This window comes from Colius striatus, chromosome 3 (genome assembly GCF_028858725.1).
Source record: "Colius striatus isolate bColStr4 chromosome 3, bColStr4.1.hap1, whole genome shotgun sequence".
In the NCBI taxonomy this organism is placed as follows: domain Eukaryota; kingdom Metazoa; phylum Chordata; class Aves; order Coliiformes; family Coliidae; genus Colius; species Colius striatus.
Window position 1 is genome coordinate 43,002,548 of NC_084761.1, and position 24,359 is coordinate 43,026,906.

Genomic DNA, 24,359 nt, shown 5'->3' on the forward strand with positions numbered 1-24,359 from the left:
ACAGCTCACATGACTGGAATATGATCACGGATGGCTATGTCCCTTTTAGGAAAGACAGGCCAACAACGTGAGGTGGAGGAGTTGCTCTTTGTATGAAACAAATAGTGAGTCTTGATGATAATGCAAAAGATATGCAGTGACGGTAAATTGGGAAAATCCAATCCTGGTTTAAAAAATTTAGCTAGTACTCCTAGATAACCAAGTTCACCTCTCAATAGGTGTTTGTGTTGAACTATAATGAAGTATAATTCACTTTATTCCATGCAATCACATCATTCTTTCATTCCCGCAGATTCTGCAAACCCCTCAGGAAAAATTAGAGGGTATAGGTTCCCATTATTGCTAGGAGCTTTTAATCACTATGTTTGCTTTTTGACTGGAATGAGAAAAGAATTGAAATCCAGATTATGAGACTGTGCGCAGAGAATTTCCTAATGGAGTCTTTTACATAACTTGAACCTATGCAAAAGTAATTTGGATAGATTAACTGTTTTATCACTAAAAAAATGTTAGAACGCAGGATATAGTAATATGTAAGAGGAGATTTGCATCGTAAAATGAAAAAACACCCCTATTTTCATAAAATGTAGTATTTTGTTCTCTTTTTTGAAAACATCCTCTAGATATGCATTTTTGGGTTTTGTGGTTTTTATCTTGGAATAAGCCACCTTCCTATCAAGTAGTTTGCCAAAATCACTTATATCTTTATAATATTCTGGATGCATGCCTATTCTCTTCTTCACATTTAACTCTTGATTTTCCAGAGACTGACTAACAAGAGGTGTTTTTGAAGCACAGGAATGTAAGTGATATCCAAAGTTCCTCTTGGTGCACTGTTGACATCCAGGTGAAGGCTTTCAATGACGTTAACAAGTGTTCAGATTTGGGGCTCATTTCTTGTCTAAGATATTGAACAGCAGAGCAATGTCCTTGGAAAATCTTTTACTCCACTTGTACATGCAAGGTTAGTGTCAGACTATTCAAGATAAGTGTTGAAAAGCATCAGCCTGTTTCAGATTGTTACTAATTCAACTGCATCGATTTCTAAAGAAAGAAATTGGTTAAATGACTGTTTTAGCCAAAGAATTGCCATTTGTTACAAAAGGTGGATTGAGTTCTCTGCTCCACATTATACTTCAGCTGTGAAAAGTTGACATAGTTGACCCTAAAATAATTTATTGCTCTCAGAAGTGACATTATCTGTTTTTGAAAGCTCTTCATCTCTTCCTAAGCCTTTTATAATTGTATACTGCAATTGAATTTTTTCCCCCTTTTTTTCACAGTCTATAATTCTATGAGTCTAGGATAATATTAAAAAGTGAGGAAATGAGTCTGCATGCTGGTCCATGCAGTTACAGAAATTATTTGTACTCAATTTTTTGTCTAAGATGTTAAAAACAATTATTTGAGAAACACTGCCACATGCATTGATTTTCAGGAGCTCAGGAATCCTGTTCTCTGTCTGTCTGCATCATTCAACCTTAATCACTCAGTACCTCAAACTCAATTGAAAATAATCACTCATTATAGTGCAGTTATTTTTATAAGCTCAAAAGATGTTGATTGAGAAAATAAACTTTCAAGTGTAATTTTAGTCCAGCACATTCATTTGGACATTCAAACTGAAGTGTTAGTATTTGAAATGAAAATGACAAGTAAAGTATTTTTTGTAACACTTAGAAATAAATTGCCATTGCACTAACACTTGCAACAAACTAGAGATGAAGGAAAGTGTTCATTTGCATTTCAGTAGTTGAAAGGCCTATATTTTAGTGGTTGCCTTTTCGACCAGACGTGTACCTTTATATTTAAACTAAGTAAACAACATGAGTGGTTGGAGTCTTTTTTCACTACTAGTTTTTGCTAATTTCTGATAAGCATAGTTAAGTTTGAATGATGGACATGTTCCATGCTGGACTAATCAATACAGAGAATCACTTGCAAAACTAGAAATTAATTATGTGAGAACAGAATATGGAAGAGAAATAAAGCAAATCTGTTAGCTAAGAAGCTGTTTGAAGATTAAAGCCCCAGATTAAACATTTATGAATAAATTATCAAAGGCTTTATCAACCTTGGAAAAAGCTTAACAACACTCTTATGTGTTCTTCCTTGTCTGTCTAGAAAGCTTGCTTTATATAAATGCAAAAAGACTTCCTTGTTCAAGAGAAATAATTTAGTTAAAAAATATTCTAACTTTCTCCACAAGTCATTTCTGTCATTTAATGGTAATTTTTGTTTGCAAGACCAAATGCCTGGCATGTTTTCAGACGTAAGGCACAGGGCTTTAGATTTTAAGATTTTTTTTTTGTCATGAATCTTTCTAAAAGAGAATGTGATATTTGTGTGTTGAATTGCAAACTTTATTTGCTTGGTTTTTTTTTTAAAATAAAGTCATTGAAATACATTTTTTTCCCATTCATTTTTATTCTTGGTATCGTAATGCTTTTAAGAACTTTTCTGAAATTGTTACAAATCTTCATACGACTGTATTTAGCAATACACTGAGCTGATACTAACACACAGAAATAGTGGTGGGAGATCAAGTGAGATTGCCACTGGAACAGATCCACACTCCATGTTGACACATTATCTAAAATTTATTTGGCAAGACAGATACAGTGGGTCAAAAGTGATTCTTACTCCTCAAACACAAGTCACAGCTTCTGTCCTGTGGTTCAGACCTATCCCGTGGTGGGGGAATGTGATGCTTACTCAACCAGCTGTCATGCAAGATGTGTGGATGACAGCTTGGCTACTACATGTAGCAGTTGAGCTCATCAGGCTGCAGCTTCCACAAGGTTTATGACATCTATGTATTTTATTTCTTCCCTGGTCCTCCTGCCTGCCCTGAGACCATTGTCTTATCTAACGTAGACAGTAATAAATAGTTAATTGTCGTAGTTATGTAGCCCCAGGCCAATCTCTCTCACTTCTTCCTTCCTTGAGGCTATTTAGTGATTGCTATTGTGGTTTCTATCACTCTCTGCCCTCCCACCTGTAGGTTATAAGAAATGTTACTTCTGCTGTCCAGCACATGCTAGATTAATCTAGTCAGTTTGAGCTGGACAGATTTATTCAAGTCTTGTTTATCTACGCGATGCCTTGGGTACGACACACCCGATGTTGTGTATTGTAAAAGCGAGAGTTCTAGGCAGAGTATTAACCAGACAGGCTAATGGCATCCCTTGCAGTGAGATGCTGTGTGTGTCCACATATTTGGTGATACAGGAGTCCTGTAGTTATGGATATGGTAATAAAAAGAGTACTCTGCAATGCCCATCTCTGGTTCTGATCTTCCCACTATCTCCATGCCAAGCACTTTGTCCTCACATAGAAGGGAGCCACAGCTGAGCTCAAGTAATTGAGTGATCAGAGATTGGATTTTCAGAGGCATTTTGTAGAAGCTTTTTCCTTCCCAAATGTCTTGGCCTGAAATATAGTACTACCCCAGTGACTGAGTTCTAGCAAAGGGAAATGGTGCCTAAAAAAGCCATGTTCTTTTGCTTAGAGGGTAACATTGAAAGGCAGTTTTGTGTTTTCCAGTCACTTAGATAAATTTTGAGGGTTTTTTAATATTTTTAAAGTTTTTGTTCTTTTTAGGTAGGGCAGAAACTCTAAATTGGCTCAAGAACCTACAGAACATCAGAGAACAGTAGCTATTGATTTAGTTTCACTTGTCTGAAATCCTTTATAGAGAACAAAATATCATATATCAGAGTTGACTAGCACTGTGCTGCCAGCCTATAAAGTCAGTTTCTCAGGGAACTTCTTGCTCATAGACAGAGATTCCATTAGTTTTAAGTGTGTAATAATGATATGAACACCACAGTATGCACATACATTTCCTAACCCAATATAAACATATAATTCCAGTATAATTATGAAACTATATGTCTCTCTGATAAACAAACATTTGCACATACCTCTTCTGATTCTCAGCTTTTTGATACATATGATGATTTAGGAAACATATGTAGAGTTGTTTGACCTTTTTGGAGCATGTACTAGAAATTCTGCAGATCATATGCTTAAAAAAAAAATAGATGGAAGTTATCCTGGAATAAAGATGAATTTAGAAGGAGCCAGAATTGCTGATACAGATTCAGATGGAAACTTGAAGAGTCGTGACTAGAAATTTTTTTCTTCTGGACTATGGTATGTTAAGGGAAGAGAGAAAATTCAACACTATTGATTTTAGTGGGACTGAGAATATAACTCCTGCAATCCTTGTCTGCAGGTATGTATAAATATTTCTCTTTACTTCTTTTGAGATGCTGAGGAGGCAAAGTACAGAAGAGAGCCTCTAGGTCTTCACCACACTTGTGAATGACAAATGAATGACCCTTATTTAGTCTGAAGTCATGTCCTGCACCTGTGCAAATTATAGCTTGGTGGGTGGATCCAGAGTAGTACAGCAGGTCTGCACATGGCAGTGGACCGGGTCAGCATTAGTGAGACAGAACGTCTGCCTGCTTTGCAGCACTTCTGTCTGTCCTCATGCTTTAATTTAGAGATACCAGTTCAAATTCTTTTCAGTGCTGAAAAGCGTTAAAAGTGAAGAAGATTTTGAGTAGTCCTGAGGGGCCATATTGACTCCATGTATGACTCTCATACAATAAAAGGTTTAATAGAATTTAAGAATAATACCCACAGCATGAATCACTAATGCCATTGCTGTGTGGCTGGGATCCAGCCATGATTCCTGCATTTCTTGAATGTTGTTGCTACATCAGCTTCTGAGGACATTTTGTCCAAACACCAGGAGGTTGATGGACAGGTCCATATTTGGCCTGCAGCATTACTCACACTCTGATGCTGTCAGTGATGAAACTGTATAGCAGTGTATAGGTGACAGCAGGTGTTCTATTACTCACTGTCTGGTAACCCTTTTCTTGCCTCCACCCCTGCTGACCAACACAATGCAACATACTGTGTCACTGGACCTATTATTCAATCTGTTTGTGGCGCTCAAATAATGCTCTGTCAGTGCCTGAGAAATTCTAGTGGGACATTTAACTAGCTCCTTAAAAGATCCATGAAGGTATCATGATTTTATCTACAATCCGTTTTGCTAAAATGGGATTGCCGGACACACAATAATGGGGAACTAGTAATAGTTTGCTGTTTTACAGTGTGTTGATCAGTGATATAAAGTTCCTATGCACACATCACTTTTATCAGTGTTATCCAGAGTTTGAAGTGGTTCTACCTCTTTCATTCAGAAAGACACTGATGCCTGAAGAGGTTTTTACAACCTTCCCAGAATCACATAGCACAAATGAATTATCTGGAAATGTCTCCTTCCAGGATATGCTGGACGGAGTGTGCGCTAATAGCGTATTTCATGGATATTCCACAATGAAGACTTTGTGAATGAAGGTAGCTCACTTTACAGCTTGTTGACCCTACACTCTTCAGGCCTTTGCAAAGGCAGAAGCAGCATTGTGAACCTCTTTCAGGAGATTTTCATGCCTGACAGTGTATCCCTGCGAGCAGGGTCGGTAGTGGGAAGTTTATTCCTTCATGTTTTTTTGAAATACTGATGGTTTTTCCTGAGCTCACCTTTGGAATATTGTAGTTAGTTATATTTCTGGAAATCTGTATTTTTTTTTCTAAAAAGTTATTTATATAAAGCAATTTTGGTTTTTGTATATAGATACAATTTAATTTGGCCACATCTATTTTTTTCTGCAAGAATTGGTGTTTCTGTGTTCATCACTATTGCTGAGAAGGAATTTTGTCTGTCATTTCAAAGATTAAAGCCCTTTTGCCCTTGTCAATGTAACATGTGATCTTTGATATAATAAATAAGGTGGGATTCTGTTCAGGGGCCCATTAAACTTAATGTACCAGCCTACTTGTGTGCTACTGTTGCTGTTTTGTCAAGAGAGTTGGCTATTCATATCTTGATTTTCCCAAATGCGTTGCACTGTAATAGTCTGAAAGTTTGCTAAGCACCTGTTCAGGATAAAGTGCTGGCAGGGTACACAGCAGAAATTGCTATATAATGTTACCTATGAAAAAGGCTGTAGAAACACATCACAGTGATTTGAAATTGGCATAGTCATGTCCTGTTCCAGCTTGCTTCCAAGAAAAAAATACCATTGACTCCAGCAAGATAACGTGCCTAGATATGAAATGCATTACCTAAACAATGAGAAGTAGACATAGCATTGTAATTATACCAGCATGGGCATTATGCCCAGCTGCAGATGGCTTTAGAGTTCATTGCTTTAGACAGGAATAAAATCCCAGTCTGCAAGTTTGTGTGACTATTGCAGAATGGTGTGCACTCCTGAAGAAGATATCTTACTATTGAGAAAAGGTTTTGAGCCTCCTGTAGTGATACTGTTAAGTCATTGATGTAAAAAAATGCCAAAACTATCCGGGCTGATAGAAACTATTGCTCTGGAGTACATGATGTTTATACATGACCTTTTAAAGATCTTGCCGTGCTTGTTACATGAGTCCTTTTATTAGCAGTAGTGGGTTTTGAGAAGCCTTGACCTCAAAACTGTCATTTGGAAAAAAAAAGAGTGATGCCTGACAGATTGTTTTTTTGTTTTGTTAACTTTCAGATTTTTTGTTTAGATCTATTTAGATCCATACTCATACCAGTATATGAGTTTATTTCTTAATTCTGTCATTGTGAAGCTGGACTTAAATCCCTTACTCGAGACTGCTGTGTTGGCTTCTGAGATACAGTAGGAATCGTACATTGAGGAGACGAGTGTATGCAGGTTTGAAAGCTGGAGCAGTACATCAATAGTATGTGTTACAAATACATATGTGTTGACCTTGTATGCCAGAAACAGTAATAGACATAGTAATGTAATATTCTTCTCACACATAGTAATCCTAATAAATAAATGTTTCAGAGTCAGCTTATGATTTGTGAACACGGAACTTTTCTAGTGTATTAATTTGGATATTAGAGGAAGTAGAGTCAATCCACACTGGAAAATAGAAAGTGGATTAGATCCTTTTGTTATTTGACCAAGATCTTACGGTAGCTGGCTACTCTAAGAACTTAGCTAATATTAACTGCTTTCATGTGCAAAGTGTAACAACTGTAAATACTTAGTGATTCAAGTTTTAGTTTTTAGTTTCTGTGGTTTTATAGTTAATTTTTCATATTTTTATAGTTCATAGTTTTTATAGTGATTATGTGATCCTGAGAGCTTAAGTTCTCAAGAGAAAATAGATTGAGTGGCTTCTCAAGGAGGGAAATAGCAAATTCATGCAAAGATAATAGAGATACTGAAAAGTTTCAGAATATTCACATGTACAGCAGGATTATGAATTAATTACCGTTTTATTCACATTCTCTTCAGGCTTTGAAAGAGTTTTTGTGTTTTTTGAGAAAGTTTAAACTCATTTCAGAGTTTTGGTATAGTCTCACTATGTTGTTCAAAGACTGCAAAATAATAGTTCCCACTCTCAGGCATGTATTAACTGGAGGAAGTTTTCAATATATAGTATGGCAGTTAGGATGGGAAATTGACAGCTACTTATGATATTCTATAAAATGCAGAACATAGGTTAAGAAGACTGCAAGTCTCAATCTGTTTGTTTTTGATATTTTTAAATGTAACAGCATCCTGATACTGGAAAGTTATTTATGAAAAAAAATAAGTAATGCCTATGAACTTCACTGCTATGGAAGGTGTTGAGCATGTCATGACAAGGAAAAGGTATTGACATACTTTGGAAGACAGGCTAGCATTTTCATTCTTTGTGAAAATGCACTCTGAAAACTACTAGTATTTTATGTCTAGGAATATACAAATGCCCTCACATCTTCAAGGAAAGCAAGGAAACATCTAGAAGCAAAGATTAGTTAGTTCAGAAAATAGAATGATTCTGAGTATCAACAGTTGGTGCTGGATTCAGGAGGCTGTGAGGACTGTTTAGATTGCAGGGAGAAGAACAGGAAAATACTTCTGTCTTTACTGTAATGAGCAAGCCCCTTGGACTCTAGTGTAGAACAGGGTAGAAAATACTGTTCTTACAGTGCAAAATTTCTTACTGGGACAAAGATGCTTTTGTAGTCATGACTGAAGTTTTCAGCTCTCCAAGATGTATGAAAAACTCAGTGATCGGGATTTTACATTGCATGCTGGGCAAATGACTTTGGTACTGTGATAATTCAGTACATCATGATTTTTTCGTATAGTAGATTTACTGTCTGGGAGAACTCCAAGATAGCATTGAGTACAATCTTAGAAATTTTTATGCACTTTAGAAGACTTTGGAAGGTAATTTCATTAATCCCCTGCTGGTCCTGCTGTGAAAAAGCTGTATTAACCAGAGACTGTAAATATATGAAGATTTCCTAAACCTCCATGGTAGCAAACATATGCAATTTTATTAGTGCTAGCAAACTCTTTTCCATATTCAATCAGAAGTAATAGTCTGATTTCAAATATCTTCACCACTTTAAGTTGTTCTTCCTCAAGTATTTACATATATTGCATATATTTGCATACTTTAACATAAAAAAAATTGGATGCACATGTCCTGGTTAAGATTATGAAGAAATAAATGACTTAATGACTTAATGTGAAATATTACAAATTTACAATGACAATCTTTCTTGTTTATATCCAAGGTCTATATTTTTACCTTACTTTTTTTTTTTGATGCATTGAATGGTGAAAGGTATATTATTGTACCCTGGAATGTTAACTCAGTATTATTTAAGACAGACAGTGTACCAATGACGCTAATAGTTATGTTGCTACTAACAGTAACTGGTTCTTATTTAAGCATTTTCTTCTGTAGATCTCAACTGTTTTACAAAGGAAATTATAATAGCTGTGTATTAAAATTGTAATATTTATAAGATGGCATTAGAAAGTTTGTGGCTTCAGAAGAGGAAGGAAGAGGGGCTTATATTTCGTGAATATCCCTGAAAGAAAAGCTTTTATTATATAGGCTGGAAGGGAGTAGATTCTATGTTAAAGGTCCTAATCAACCCCATGTATTCATTACCTTATCTGTATTTCAAAATTGGAGGAGATGATGCTCAATAGAGAACATGACTTGGCTGTAGGTCATTTTAGACAGGCTTTAGGCAAGGCCAAGGTGAGTATCTGGCTTATGAATCTGAAAGAAATTTGGTTCAGGGAATTTATGAAACCACCAGAAGCACCTTTATTTCCTGGCTTTTGTCTTTGTGGGATGTCATTTTTAGAGGAGAGATTACTTCTTTTTAAACCTCAGAAGAGAGAAAGCGGTAGCATCTTTGTGAAAGCTTGAATAACCAAAATCGGGGCATGATCACAGGGTACTAGTTGCATTTATTGATTGTTCTGTAAGTGAAGAAAAAAATTATTTTCTTTGACTATTGTGATAATGAGATGAGGTAAATCTGCCAAACGCATTAACAGTAATGATGTGATAGACCCTGCAGAAGAAGCAGCTAAAATTGGACATTTTCTGGCAGTGATGACATTTTTGCAGGCAATCAAGACCCAAATGGCAGAAAGCTTCACTCCTTCCTCCCATTCCTGACCAAATGGTTATTTTTAATAGGTAATAGCTACATGATTCAGTATCTGGCTGTCAAAGTACTCTTCCCATTCTATTATGAATATAGCTTTTCCCTGCCTCTAGTAAAATGTAACACTTAGTCATAGCAAACTGCTAATATTTAACTTCCTGTAAATTCTGCTTTCAGGATATTTAAGTAGAACACCATATAAATTTATTAACTCTGGATAGTATTTTAGGTGTAAGCCTAGTGCTTTTCAGCATCCTATTCTTTTAGGTAGTGCTGAGTCATATTGTTGAGTTTCACTAAGAAAGATATTTGTAAAAAGTGGTTTATTCTGTTTGAGACACCTTGAGTATGTCATATCTGGACAGTTTAAGAGTGGAACTTATGCTCAAACATCTGTACAAGGAACAGCCTTCTGTTATGGTCAACTCCCTGAAGGTTATGTTGTGAGACTTAGAGCCAGATTTTCAACGGCTCTTCACATAGAAAGTGCCAGGCTCCTTGCAGCTGACTATTAGGATAAAAAGCCAAGAGCTTGCTGTTTCCAAGCTTGTTCTGCATTATTTTCATTTCACTCCAAATGTTTTTGCTACTCATTGATTATGGAAAGCTGAGTTGTGTTTTGCAGAAGGAAGGCCAAAGCAGATTGCTCTGTTGACAGTGAGGAGTGTTTCTTTTGTAACTGTCTTGCACAAGGACCCACTGATGAATGAACATATTTAGAAAAGTATGCTGCTGTCACTGAGTTGATTGACTTAAACATCAGTCTAATTAGCTTTGATTCTGCACTGGTAGTAGATATATGAAAGACATTGTTAACGTCTTTATTTCACTCTCTGAAAATACTGTAAGTTTGAAGATAATCTTCAAGCATAAACTTTAACAGGTTAGAAGTAATTAAACAATACCAGATGTGTAATTTTGGTGTATAAAGATCTTTAGCTATTATGTACACAGTAATATGCATAAACTATACTATGTTAGAAGACAGCTAGCTTTGTAATATGTTATGAAGAACATAAAAAATCTTTGGTTTTACTTTGAGAGTGAGACAAATCTCAAGATGCTGGTTTGGGGTTTTTTTATGGTTTTTTTTGGGGGTTGGTTTTTTTTTTCTTTTTAATTTAACACTTGTCCAAATAAAAGCCTCGTAGCTTCAGGGGATGATTTGCCTCAGTCAAAGCTGTTAAGACCCTCTGGAGTTGCCTTAAAGTAGAAAGCTCTTTTATGTGTGTACTTGACTCTGAATGTATATTTGTGTGTCTGGCAGTCTACAATGATGGATCAACTCCATGTGGTTTGCTCAAGATGGAATTTTTTTACTTGTTTGTACTGCTAGTCCATTTTCTTTGTATGGGTAAAGGATGATCTATATAAATGAATATGAACAGTCATTAGATTTTTTTGACTGTCTGTTATGTCACAAGAAAGACCTTGATAAAAGAAAAGGGCACAGTTTCCACCTGTGAAAAGGCAATAATAGGGTGGATTAAGTTCTTTAAGTTCAACATGGGGTTACAGTTGGCTGACAAAGTTACAGCATTGGATGGTTTCCAAGCTACCAAAGATACAGCTGGTCACAGAGAAGCAGCTGAGAGCATCCATTGTCTTGTTCTCTTTAGTACATGTGGGACATGTATTTAGCTTTACATTTATATTAGATGATTTTTGATGCTTCAGAAGTAATTGGAAATATATAGTGAAAAAAGTCACTATAGTAGTATGATAAACTCTCATCCATTACTTCTTTAATCTTACTTCAAGCCTGAACTAGTACAACTTTCCTTGGTTGTCCTCTTAAATTATGAAAGCAACTTGTATAGCAAGAACAGTCTAAGTCTTGGTTGGTTTTGCATCTGCTGAAGCCTTTTTCACTTGTCATTATCTAGTGCTCTCACATCTTCACCTGAAGTTATGTCTGGTGGATCAAAGACACACTGCCATATTTCGTGAGTGTAGCCCCACGAGTCTTTCTTTGAGGACCTTTTTTCAAGCAAGTATACCGTTTGAAATAACCGAGACTAAGGAGCAGGATGTAGTCACCAGTATTTTACTGGTGTCTGTCAGATTGAATATGTGTCTCCTTAGGAACCAGAGCCATTATCACTACAAAAGTTCACAGGCAGCTGTAAGATATTAACCAAAGTGAACACACTACTTATTTTATTATTTTGAGTCTTTTGTGTACCTCCTGTGTTAGTTCAGACAAAATAATCTGAAGCATTTGTGTTCAGTGTTGTTTTCCCTTGCTGCTGTAGGTGAATGGTGCATCAATAAAAGAGATGCTTTTATAGATTATCAAGAAGAAACTGACATTTGGAGTTTGGGAGTAAGATAGTCCTGGCATTCTTTTTATTCAGTTAATTTTGCTTGTAAGCAACGATTGTGCTGCTTTGGTGCTGTTATGCAATAGAGACTCATTGAACCTTTTAAAGCCACTTATTATTTTTGTAATTAGAACTGACTTGTGCAGCTGTCACTAAGCTCCTCGTCAGATGATATATTTATTATGTTAGAAATGAGAGGAGGCACGTGAGTAAGACTTTGAAAGGAATATGCTTTGCTCTGGGTAGGGTTTTATGTTTAAATGGCTGATCAGCATGTGTGGGTTAGACCAAGATGATTGCAGTACCAGTGCCTGACTAGTTATGTGCTGCGTTTAATCCTGTGGTATTGTATTTCATTGTCTCTCAGTACACTACTGTCACAACTGAAATAAAAACCCTCTAAAGCCAATGAACACTTTAATCTGTCATCATAATCACAAAAGTCTTGTCAATCATGGCTTAAAAGTTAAGTGTGTGGATCAGATCTGTAGTAAGAGGAGACACCTGGACTACACAATGTAAGTGGAGATAGTTGAGGATATTAAATATTTGTTTCATTTGTGTTGTACAGTTTTAACTGAATATGGTGTTGATGATGTTGTTCCACATCTTTAAAAATCTAGAAAACCTATTCAGTGACTTTGCAGGAGAAAATTTTTAAAATAAAATGAAACTGATACGACAAATTATATGATCAAAATTTTACTTGTTTATGTCACTGCTTTTGATTTTAGGATTGATTTTGATCTGAGTAGAAAAACAATAAAATGTGGAAAATTTGAGTAGCTTATGAATAGGTTAAGGTAGAACACTGCAGGTTTGAAGAAGGCACAGATACTGAAAAAGTCTGTAGTCACTTAAACATGTATTTGGTTTACCCACAGCTTGTAAACAGGTGTGTTTGGTAAGCCATTTACTTTTACAGATTCATTTCAAATGCAGATTAAAAAATATCTTGCTCTTTGGTCATACAGCATCTGCCTCAGTATCCATAGTACATAAAATGATAAATTTTATTCTCTCTCAATAAAGTCTAAGGCCATATTACTAGTATTAGTAATTAGTACTGGTCAGATTTTAAAAGTTAGGTCTTACCTATTTTAAAAGGTCGTCCCCTTTCCAAGAACTGAGTAGTTCTGTAGGTGCTGAAGCAGAGCAGCGTAAAAATTGGAATCTGTCATACTTTATCTTCAGATTGTTTTGTCGTGTTTCAAGTGAAAAATCTGTTTGAAAGCACTTTAAGTGACATTTTCAAAACCTCTTGTATTAATCTAAATCAATACTTGTTGAAAATAGAAGAAAAAGTCCCAACCCATAATGAGCATTCAAAATAATCTGAATCATTGATCCTTGGGTGATTTTACTTTCACAACTGCTGTTGCGAAAATAACATGATTGACTATGATAAGGGATGTGAGTATCTGACATATTGTTATTAGTATTGCCTCTTTTTTGCCGTTATGAGACTCAGTTTTCAGTGGCTTATGTTTTTGTCTAAAATTAACTGCAGTTTGTTGCAGTTTCTTTTTAAATGGAACCAGATGTTTAAGAATGAAAGTTAGAGGAAATATATTCTGGCTTTACCTGTTCTTTGTTAATAAAGCCTCACATAGCCATAATTTGGCGTGAAAGACTGAGGTTTAACCTTGGCTGATGTTTTTACCAGGTTTATATGATCTTCTGCTATTGTCATATGGGGGTGAAAAGATGACACTCTAATTTCACAAAGTCTTGAAAAATCATCATTTTCGTTTGCCTAACACAGCCCATGTTTGCATTGAGGTGAGCTATCCCAACTACTCCAAAGTAAAGCCCAACAACCTGTGTTACATCTCCCAGGAATACTGAGGGTATGCCTAATCAGCATGTGGGTGCTTGAGCAGGACTTATGAAAGAGGATTTATGAAATAGAAAAGGAAAAGAATGTGGGGAACTTAGTGGGAAGTTATAGTAGATGGAAAGAATTGATGTAGGACTTGGGAAGAAATAGAAAAAGCCATTTTGATTCAAACATACTGTGGAGGTTTCAGCCTTGATGTGGTCCATATGTCTAAGTCTATGTTCATCCTACTGTGACACAGGAGAGATGTACTCTTTTCCCTGGGAAAGAAGAGTTGCACACCTTTAATTACTTGAGGAAGGTTTGAGTTTGGGGATTACATCAGATCAGAGTGAACCCGTTGACAATGGTAACGACCAAACACTCTGCCATGACCAAACCCTAGTCAGCAACTGAGCACCACACAGCTACTTGCTCACTCCTCCTCCAGTGGGATGGGGGAGAGAATTTGAATAGTATAAAAGAGAAAACTCCTATTGTGAGACAAAGTTTAATAGGTAAAGCAAAAGCCATGCACAGAAACAAAGCGAAACAAGGAATTCATTAACTGCTTCCCATTGTCAGGCAGATGTTCAGCCATCTCCAGGAAGCAGGCCTCCGTCATGTGTAACGGTTACTTGGGAAGACAAATGCCATCACTCTGAACATCCTCTACTTCCTCCTTCTTCCCCCATCCTTTTCTTGCTGACTATGAGACACTGAGATACAGCATGACTTCTTAAAGGTGGATAGAGGATTAGGCTTTAAGCACTTTGAATCACAGAGTTTTAAGGACTTTTAATTCGGAATCTTTTGCTTTTATACAACCACAATTGTACTGTGTTAGTTACTGTACCATCTGAAATGGCTACATGTCCTCAAAAAGTGTCTAAATCGATTCCTAAAGTTAATTTAAATTCTGTTGACCTTGAAGAATAATTTAATTCTGATACCTATTTCATATTTCATCTACATTAGTATCTGAAAAAATTAAATGAGCTTAACCTTTTTTTTTTACGTTATGGCATATGCTTTTTGCATCATAGGGCCAAGTATTGATATGACACAATAATAATGCAGTGGAATGGCAAGTTGAAATGGTCGAAGACTTTCATGCCTTGCTAGTATAGAATAGCTGTCCCTACATACTTCAGCTGTCCCTTGGCAATATTTATCAGACGTGTGGTAGCAGCTATTTCAGTGTTTGCAAAGGTGACCACGTGCACTTGGAATGTTTTATGTTTATTAAAATAGTTTAGTGGCCTTAGTCTGTAAGAACCAAACTTAACTATTAGGTAAACTGGTGGTGTCATGCTTTGCTAGAATACTGATCAGTCTCATGGAACATGACAACAAGAATAGCAAAACAGAAAAAAAAAAATGGAAACTACTGGGAGGAGGATTTGTAGACAGAACAACTTGTTCTCATACATATTGCCTGTGTCCATAAGGTCATGTGTGGTATATCAGTATAGATAACCCCCCTTATATTAGGACATTAAGAGAAGGTATGTATACCTGATGTTTTATGAGGTATTTAATAAGCCTAGTCTTCAGATTAACCTGGGAGCTGGTAGCCAGCACAGAAAATAAAGGGAGATTATCCCTTACGCACTCAAGCATTTAGCCCCAGGGATCAGTGTCAGCAGCATTCAAGAAGCTCTCTGGTAGCTTCAACCCAATGAACTACCCATGGGCTGGGCATGGAAAACCCAACTTCAAACACTCCCAGTGCCTGGATCTAAACAGGACTAAACAGTACAATTTGTGTGAGAAAACTATACCTGTGAGGAGTGTAAGTGGAGGGAGAGAAGTGGAAATTATGCACTGTTTAGGGAATGCTCAAATGTCATGAACCCTCTAGTACAGCTGTTACAGAAGGAAAGTATCCTTGGACTTCTGGATTAGATGCAAAACAAAAAAGAGTGTTCAATGGTTATCTGTAGCCAAGAATTTAGTTTTATGTACATTTTGCTTATCAAGGCTTTTCTACTTTATAGTTGAAGACATTGAATCTTGCTTAAGAAATTTTTGCATTGATTTAATTTTGAGCCAGTGTAATGGTAGGGGGAAAGATCTCCCTCAGAGTGAAATTTTCAGATTTAAAGTGAACTTTGTTTTGCTTTGCTTGTGTGCATGGCTTTTGCTTTTCCTATTAAAATGAACTGCCTTTAGAGAAATTTTGAATGACAACAGTGCTCGAAAGCAGGACCCGCTCTTGGGAAAGTGCTTGAGAACCCAGGGGTTGAGATGTGCTTCTTGCCACACTCTGCAAGGAAAGACTGTGTCAGCCTATTCATTGCCAGTTACCGATTCCTGGTATAGAGCAGCTTTGCTGGATGTATATTAGTGCTTCATTCGTAGGAAACATGTTGGAGCGACAGCTCAGGACTGTAGACAAAGCATGAGATGTTTCAGCCCTATCATGCTAAAAGACTCACTGCAGAATCAGAGAAAGCTTAGAAAAATCGTAGTAATGATGATATATGATATGGAGGAAATTCAAATGGAGAGACTGAAAAAATAGGGTATGTTCACCCTACAGATGAGACAAGCAAAAGAACATCTTAAAAATGTGTGTGCTGGTTAGCATTATGGTATCTAGAATCCATGTACAGAATGTAAGATTCTCAGCTTCATAACAATGTAGAAGGAGACACCTGTGATTTTACAAGACTGTAAATTTACCATTGACAAAAAGAAACAAATACTTCTGCAAGTATGTTTTACATAGTGAGGCTTGTTATGCGTGGTTTCTTATGGCAATAATTTTGCAAGGTTAAGGGGAAAAAAGGCGTACACTGATGTAGAATTATTTCAGAATTACAATACTAAATGATATTAGAATTTTTGGAAAGGATATTACCTTTCATGCTTCAAGCTTATGCTAACTACTGCAGAAGAAAAGAGTATATATGTATAACTGCAGTTCTACCTGTCTTAGAAGTGATGACCATGAGATTCTTTAAACTCCCTCAGTAGTGTCTGCTACTAATGAAATGATGCTAAGATAGATGCCTCCAATCAGATGCATATTTCACAAGACGAAATGTTAGGGTCAGTGGCTTCTGTTCTGCTCTGCTGCCTACCTGTCACTTGTGCTCCTGTGGCTGTAAAATTGAGGTGATGGAACTTGAAATGCAACCAACAGCAGTTATTTTGCAAATGTAACAGTTGAATCAGAAAGGATAGTTTGGGTGACTTGATTGGTTTCGTTTGTCTGGCTTCTAGATATTTCAATCAGATTATTTCAGAAGGGGTGGCAATTTTATGCCTGATGATACTGAGGTAATTCTACTAACTGCAGCAAAGTTTCTCAGGATTTACTCTGAGAATATAGATGGGCTAATTCATTTTTCTGACTTGACAGGCAAAATCTTTTGTTGCTGTAAACTACATGTGAAATAGACGTCCTTCCAAATGACCAGGGAAGTATTGTTCTTTTAAAATACACATGGAGTACATATTGCCATTAACTGTAACTACATGTGCGTGTCAAGCAACATGTGTGCAAAGCCTTTGGTGTCAGTAAAACAAGGAACAGGATTTTGAATTCTCCTGTTATCTTCAGGTCAGTGCAGCAGTTTATTGCAGGAGCTCTTACTTTCAGGGACAGCAAGTACCTACTGGAGTTTGGTATAACCCAAGATGAGTAAATCCTTTTTCCTTTGATTTCATAATGCTACTGTACATCTTTCCAAAATTAGGACAAGTGACTTTCTGCATCAACTGGTTGCCAAATAACAAAGCATTTTGATGTGCCTGGTGGATACTGATAGAGGGACTCGAGGTCTTATTCATCCAGCAAATACGTTTTTTGTGGGATTTTTTTGTTTGTTTGTTTTGGTGGGTTTTTTTCAGTCTGCTGCTTTGAAAAGTAGAATTTGTTTACTGTAACTATATCAATAAATGAAAGAATACAGGTGATGCCAGTGTACATTGTGCTATTAACACCCTTAATGCTAAAGAAGGACCTGACTGTTAAGGCATAGCTTCCTCTACCAGTTTGGGCCACTAGATTATTGAATCTAACCCCTTAACAGAATAGAATTAGTCTTCAGAAGATTAAGGGAAGGTTACAGAGCCAAAACTTGATGCAGGCAAAGTGTGCATTGTCTATCCCTAATTTTTGTAGGAATTTGGAGGAGTGGAGAAGAATTCTTTGTTATGACCCTTTGTTATTGACTTGTTACTTTTTATTGCTTATATTCCAGTTAAAATATCAAGTGTCAAAGTCAAAAGCTGTTACCTGTCTGAAGTTGATTGTGTGGGAGTGTGAGGATTTTTTGTGTTTATGGGGTGTTTGTTTGCTAGTTTCTTATGGTACATAAGAAAGGGCAAACTTTTGAACAATTGATATTTAGTGCTTGAGAAGATGAAATCAGATAAGTAATAGAATCTTTAGTATTTGGAAATACCATCCCCCCCCCCCCACCCCGCCCCCAGTCCAGTTCAAATAATTTTCAAAATTCCCTTCATGGAGATGGAATAACCGTGGTATTAATTTTTTTATGTTTATCATAGAATCATGGAATGGTAGGGGTTGGAAGGGACCTCTAGAGATCATCTAGTCCAACCCCCCTGCAGAAGCAGGGTCACCTAGATCAGGTCATGTAGGAACATGTCTAGGCAGGTCTTGAAGATCTCCAAGGAAGGAGACTACTCAACTGCTCTGGGCAGCCTGTGCCACTGCTCCCTCACCCTCACAGTAAAATAGATAATTTGTAAACTTTCTATTCATAAAAATTATATTAATAAATGTTTTTAGAAGAATAAAACAGTGTCAAATATTTTGAAACTAACCTAAGTTAAAAATGAAAAAAATTATATTGTGACATTTTACTGTTACTCCCTAGCTGTAGTGAGCTTAGGAGAAGAATGTATTGACAAACTTGGATGCTATAAACTAGGTTTTGCTTATTACTCAGTGTCATTAATCGTTATTAATCTGCCTCACTTCACTGAGATTAAAACTTTTGGTTTTTTTCTCAGTTTTATATTTTTAATATAAAAATATGTTCAAAACAATCTACTTTTAAATATTCTATATAAAATTCAGCATTGACATTTTTGATGCTATTCTCGAGGGATTTTTATGCCAGGAAAGAAAGGTTGAAGTAGTTGTATGTTGTGTATCTTGTGCAAGCTCTAAAAATTTGTGGATTTGTTGTAAGCTGACCTTGTGCTCACTACGACTTTATTCACTGCACCTTCTGCTGCAATGAGTCTTCACCAAATCTTCCAATTAGTGTGAAGTTACAGAACTGTAGACAGATGGAAAATTAATTATAGCAAAATGCTCAGGGTTTAGATAAATGGAAACTCTTGGCGCAGCAAATGATGTTAGCAGTTAAGATTTAGAGAAAGCAGCCTGTTCAGGAAAATATGAGAGCTTATGTACTTCTGGAAGTAGCAGGTCATCTAATGATGACCTTAAATGTCAGCATTAGACTTTCTGTGAACTGGAACCATCAGATATTAATTGTTTAAAATGAATTATTTGGTATTAGTAAATAAATAAATAGAGAAATATATAGAAATTATTTTCTCAAATGGTCCTCAAAAGCCAGTAGAAATTTCAATATCCACCTCTCATCTCTTGGTTTCTAGGAAGTTTGCAAATGCCACCACCTTGACAGAGGTTAAGGGCAGTGGGATGATTTCACTAATACTGATGTAAGTTCAGAGTAGCTTTCTGAACTTCAAAGGTGGAGTTAATATGGACATGTAATAAAAATAGTAATAAATTTTTTGATGATTGACACATATCTAAATCTAGTAACTGTAGAATAATGGCTTAAGGGATCAGTGCTTGATGTTAGAGGAAATAAATGAACTGGATCCCCTTTGCTGTCACTGTACATAGCTACTAAACTCTATATTTAATGCTCTATGGAAATATGTTTTGCTGGACAAATTTCATCCCTTCCTAAAATTCATAGTTGCGTTTACCTTGAAGTTACAGGTGTTCAGGCCTTTTGCTGGTCTGTAGTTGAAGATTTTTAGTTGCCAAGTTTGGTTCTTTTCTCAAAAGAAACTGTTTGTGTGTGCATGTACACAACTATAATGGAGACAAAGTTGAATAAATAATATTCTGCAAAACAAGATGGGAGTATTTTGCTGCTATATGCTGAAAGGTGAGTCATTACCTGGTGAAGAACCTTTTAAGTTTTGCCTACACATCAGTGTTTATGGTCAGCTCAAATTGCTTCAAGTGACCAAGAAGAAAGGAGGAATGTTGTACTGATGTCTGCAGATTAAACTGCAGTGATAATTAGCAGCAGACACTGACTATAGTATGTAATTAGTTGTGGAGAAAGGACAAGGAGTAGTAAATAATTCCTTAGCAAAATGCATATGGAGAGTAAGCTGTTTTGCCATGGCTAGCAGATATAAACTGGAAGCAAGGGACAGTGTATTGTTAGACAGTGCCTAACAATACACTGTTGTGTTCGGAGTTTTTCTTCTCTGGGGTTTGTGGGGAAAAGCACAAGAATTAATGGACTTCAGTGCAGCAAATTGGACGTAAAGAAATATTTTTCACTTGTCAGAACAGTGAAGTACTGGTGGGAAAATATGCCTGTAGAAAATGCAGTAATTTAGATGTGGTTAACTTTTTCTTTAAGAAAGACAGATGATCTGGATGACCTCTAAAGTTTTTCTCAGCCTTTTTTTTTCCTGAGAGCATATAATGAGTAATTTAGCTGTCAATTTTATCTTCAACTTCCTAAATCTTATTCTCGTTATCTTTTACACCTACTTAACCAAAGTCCCTGGTCTTCATGTAATGCATCAGTTTAATGCCCTTACATCCAAACACAAGCAATATTCTTCTTCATATAATTTCAAGAAAAAAAGTTACAACCCACCATCTTATTTTTAGGTCCTCCAGGGAAAAGAGGTAAGCGAGGCAGAAGAGGAGAGACTGGTAAGTTTTCAAATTCATAAGATCCATTGTTATTTGATGTCTGTGTTCTTGTAAGGATACGTTCCTAGCATGCTGTAACGTCTAGTTTTGCTGCTTATGTGCTCTGAAAGAGAGTCCTGAAACATTTCTGGTAAAAAATTGTGACCCTTGGCATATACCTGGTGGCCTTCCAGGTAATGTTCTTGTCCTGAGCATCATTGATTCGAAGGCAAACTTCTCAATGCTTGACATGGTACCATCAGTAACACATTGGTAATTGTCAAATTGTTTTAGTGTCTTCCCACACTTGTGCATATTAGAATAGGTCTATGTAAGTCGGTAGTTAGAGTACTGTAAGTCAGTGTTGCATCAGGCCCTATTGGTTTGAGGTGAACAGTTTTACAAGGAAATAAGGGAATAAAATTCCTTAGCGTTGAGAGTGTCACAGAATCACAGAATCTCAAAGGTTGGAAGGGACCTCGAAATATCATCTAGTGGAATCCCTGTGCCAGAGTAGGTCACACAGGAACTCGTCAGGACTCGAGGAAATGATGTGGTATGTAGACTACTGTGTATGAGAAAAATTTTTGTTTACTAGAAATGAGTAGCAATTAAGTTCTCACAGAATAGAAAAAACATTTGTTGGTTCATTAACCTGTACCATGGAGGTTGCTGTTAAGAGAATCCCACTATTGGTGTGGAGCTTGAAATGTCATTTGAGACAATGCCATGAGATGCTAAGCACTTCTTCCTGGTGACATTCATGGGAATTGGAACTGTTGAGTACTTTGTTGGATTGAGTCTTTCATAATGGTGAACTTTCTGGAGGCAATGCAGGAGTAAATGATTATTTCTAATGTCCTTGGCTATCTTGCTTAATCTGTCAGTTAGGAAAATCTTCCAATCAACTTGATCTTCATAAATCATCTTTAGACTTTCTTATCTCTGTAAATGATCATTTATCTGGCTCTTTAAAACTATTTCCTAATTTCCCTGCATCATAGAACTGAAGCCAAGTGCTGACAAAGGTTAATACAAACACCTCGGTGTTTCCATTTAGTGTTGGCTTAGTATTTACTTCAGAGAAAAATGCTGTGATACAGAAGGAAGTTCTAGGTTGAAGACTGTCTTACAAATGATCCAGGCAATTACTTTGCAGAGTGCTTGTTGATTCATTTTACATCTCAAATAAACACATACTAAGCTATTAATAAAGGAAATTGATCTCATTTAAAAACAGACCTGCACCTTAAAATGCTGTTTAAGAATGTTTACCAGGATAAAGAAATTACCTTAGTTACTGGACAATAAAATTGCATTGTTAAAACCAAAAGGCTGTCAATATTAAAAGCAATCTCAAAGTACAGCTGCTGCTGTTTTATACTCCTTTTGCATTTCACTTTATTCAGAAGTTAGAGAGAGGCATAAAAGCTTAATGAAATACCATTGGTTTGGGAACTGCAGCTGCTGAACTTAATAAGACTGAAATAGTAGATTTGATTTGTGGCCCTTTGATAATCTTTCCAAGAACTACTATACAAAAGTCTTTGAGTCTAAATAATTGAAAAAATGTGTAAATATCACTTCACAAAGTGTGACATTTTAATGGGCAGTGTTTTATATGTGTGCTTTGAGGAAGGAAGGCAATGAAAAGAAAGTTCAGCACTGTCAGATGGCCACTGAAACCTCCTCTCATAGGCAAAGTTGGAAGGCACTGGTACTTGTATGTCTTAATGAGATGCCAAGGTTAAATGCCAAGGGTACTTTGTGTAATTTTACAGCCAAGCTGTGATCAAATGCCAACTGTGTGGCTAACTGAAACTGGTGATGTGGTTACATATGCTTTATGTGAAGTCTGACAAAATGGCTGGTATTTTTGAACCTGCATGAAATTGCATGGAGATGGATGGAGAAGCAACTTGCATAAGATTGCATGACTAATTGAAGAATTGGTAAGGTAAGAGCATGCATTTAGGCACTAGTCATATTTACAAGGTGCAAAGCACAAGCAAAGTTAAAACATCCTTGAATGGGAAAGTGTTTACAGTATATTGGCAGTGTTGCTCGCTTACCATCCTGAGCCTTCTGCTTGGTTTCATACATATGTGTCTGTCTTTAATGATGTCATAAGCTTACATATTCTTTTTTTCTCTCTCTCTTTTTTTCTTTTTTTTTTTTTACCTCTCCCCCACACCACAGGACCTCCTGTAAGTACAGTGATACATTGTTTGTTTTTTTCAGAATCAGGGAGAAATCTGTTAGATCCTGTTAAGTAATCATCAAGAAAAAATGTATCATCAAGAGTGAATTTTGATATTTAGACTGAGACAGTGTAGACACACTAAATATCTTGAATCCGAATAATTTAATCAGATAATTCCCTAAGAAAAAAGTCTCTAAATCAATAAAGCTTTATATTCAGTGTTCCAGATAGCAGTTTGGATCACAACTTCATGTAAGTACGATATGTTCCTTTTGCTTGTGATTCAAGAACAGATGTTTTACTATGGTATGTGTGAGCATGCTATCTTAAGTCCAGATTTGATCACTCTGCCTTTTACTGGGTAGTAACTTCCTCTGCAGTTATCACAATGTCATCTTGGAGTACAAGTTTGGCGTGTACAGTTTGTCCAGCCCATTGCAGTGTAATTGCAACTGAAGCGAGTAAGTGCTTCCATAAAATAAATATTAAATAATAATATTCATTTTAGTAAGCTAGTTGAATCTTGTGCTAATCCTGTTGGTAAGAAAATTGTTTCTGTCTTCTGGGGTTTTATAGTTGATTTGGTTTTTGGTTGAGTGTTTTGTTTGGTGGTTTAGGTTTTTTGGTTACTTTGTTGTATATCCCCAGGGTAGGTCAAAAGTCTGACTTGAAGAACAGGACTATTTGTCACGCTACACCATATGCACCGTATGGTGTAGAAGTGTGACCAGTGAGACAGTATTTCTTTTACTGTGTTTTGTACACCTTTTTTTTTTTGATAGCTATAGTATTTCCACAATATTTTCAGGACCAGATTTTCTGTCTATTCCATGCTACATTCATGTTAGAGAATAGTGAATTAATATGTTGAATTTCTGCACTGAACTAATGATTTTACTATGAACTATATGCACTGAGCAGTGATACTACTTACTCTTGGAAGATTTGGACCATGTGCTCAGCAGTTTTTAGTGGCAAATTTGTTTAACAAGCCAATGATGAAAAGCTTTACTTTAATGCATAAAGGTGCTGTTTCTTTGAAAGAAACACTGGCCCCCCCAATTTCTTTTGCAGTCTTCTCATGAAACACACAGAGCAACCATAAATCATAGTACAGAGGATTTTCCTGTAACAAGACAATGTGACAAGAGTTCACTATGTGCCTTGTTATGAATGTATTTAACTTCAACTCCCCACTGTTTTAGTATAGGTCCATTTATAAAAAAAAGACTCAGTCATGACAATATTAATACAAACCAGAAATAACTCCTAAAACTGAGTAATTTAAAGAAGTATCTGATATAAAATTCCAAGTTTCTTACTCAAAACTTACAAGACTTCGTCTTGTTGACAGGCAATAAAGGTTTACGTTGCTATAAGGCATTTAAAAATGTAACTTCTGTTCCTAATTCCCTGTTTTTGAATTTTCATAGACACAATCTAGTTAGGGGCAGCTATTGTGTACTTAGTTGTTCTTTTCACCTGGGACACTGTTAATCATTGTCAATTAAAATAGCAAATATTTGTGTATCTTGCACAGCACTACAAGGAATTAGGTATATGTTGCCTTTTTGAAGGCTACTGCATTGCTCTGTTTT

At 36.3% G+C, this 24,359-nt stretch overlaps 1 protein-coding gene across 1 annotated transcript in view; it reads left to right on the forward strand.

Annotated features, from left to right (window-relative positions):
- Nucleotides 1–24,359, forward strand: part of COL25A1 (collagen type XXV alpha 1 chain) — a 314,147-nt gene that overhangs the window by 145,020 nt on the left and 144,768 nt on the right. The window contains exons 3-4 of the mRNA XM_061993189.1: nt 20,535–20,579; nt 22,758–22,765. Coding sequence (XP_061849173.1) covers nt 20,535–20,579; nt 22,758–22,765 — 53 coding nt within the window. The remainder of the gene's footprint in view (nt 1–20,534; nt 20,580–22,757; nt 22,766–24,359) is intronic.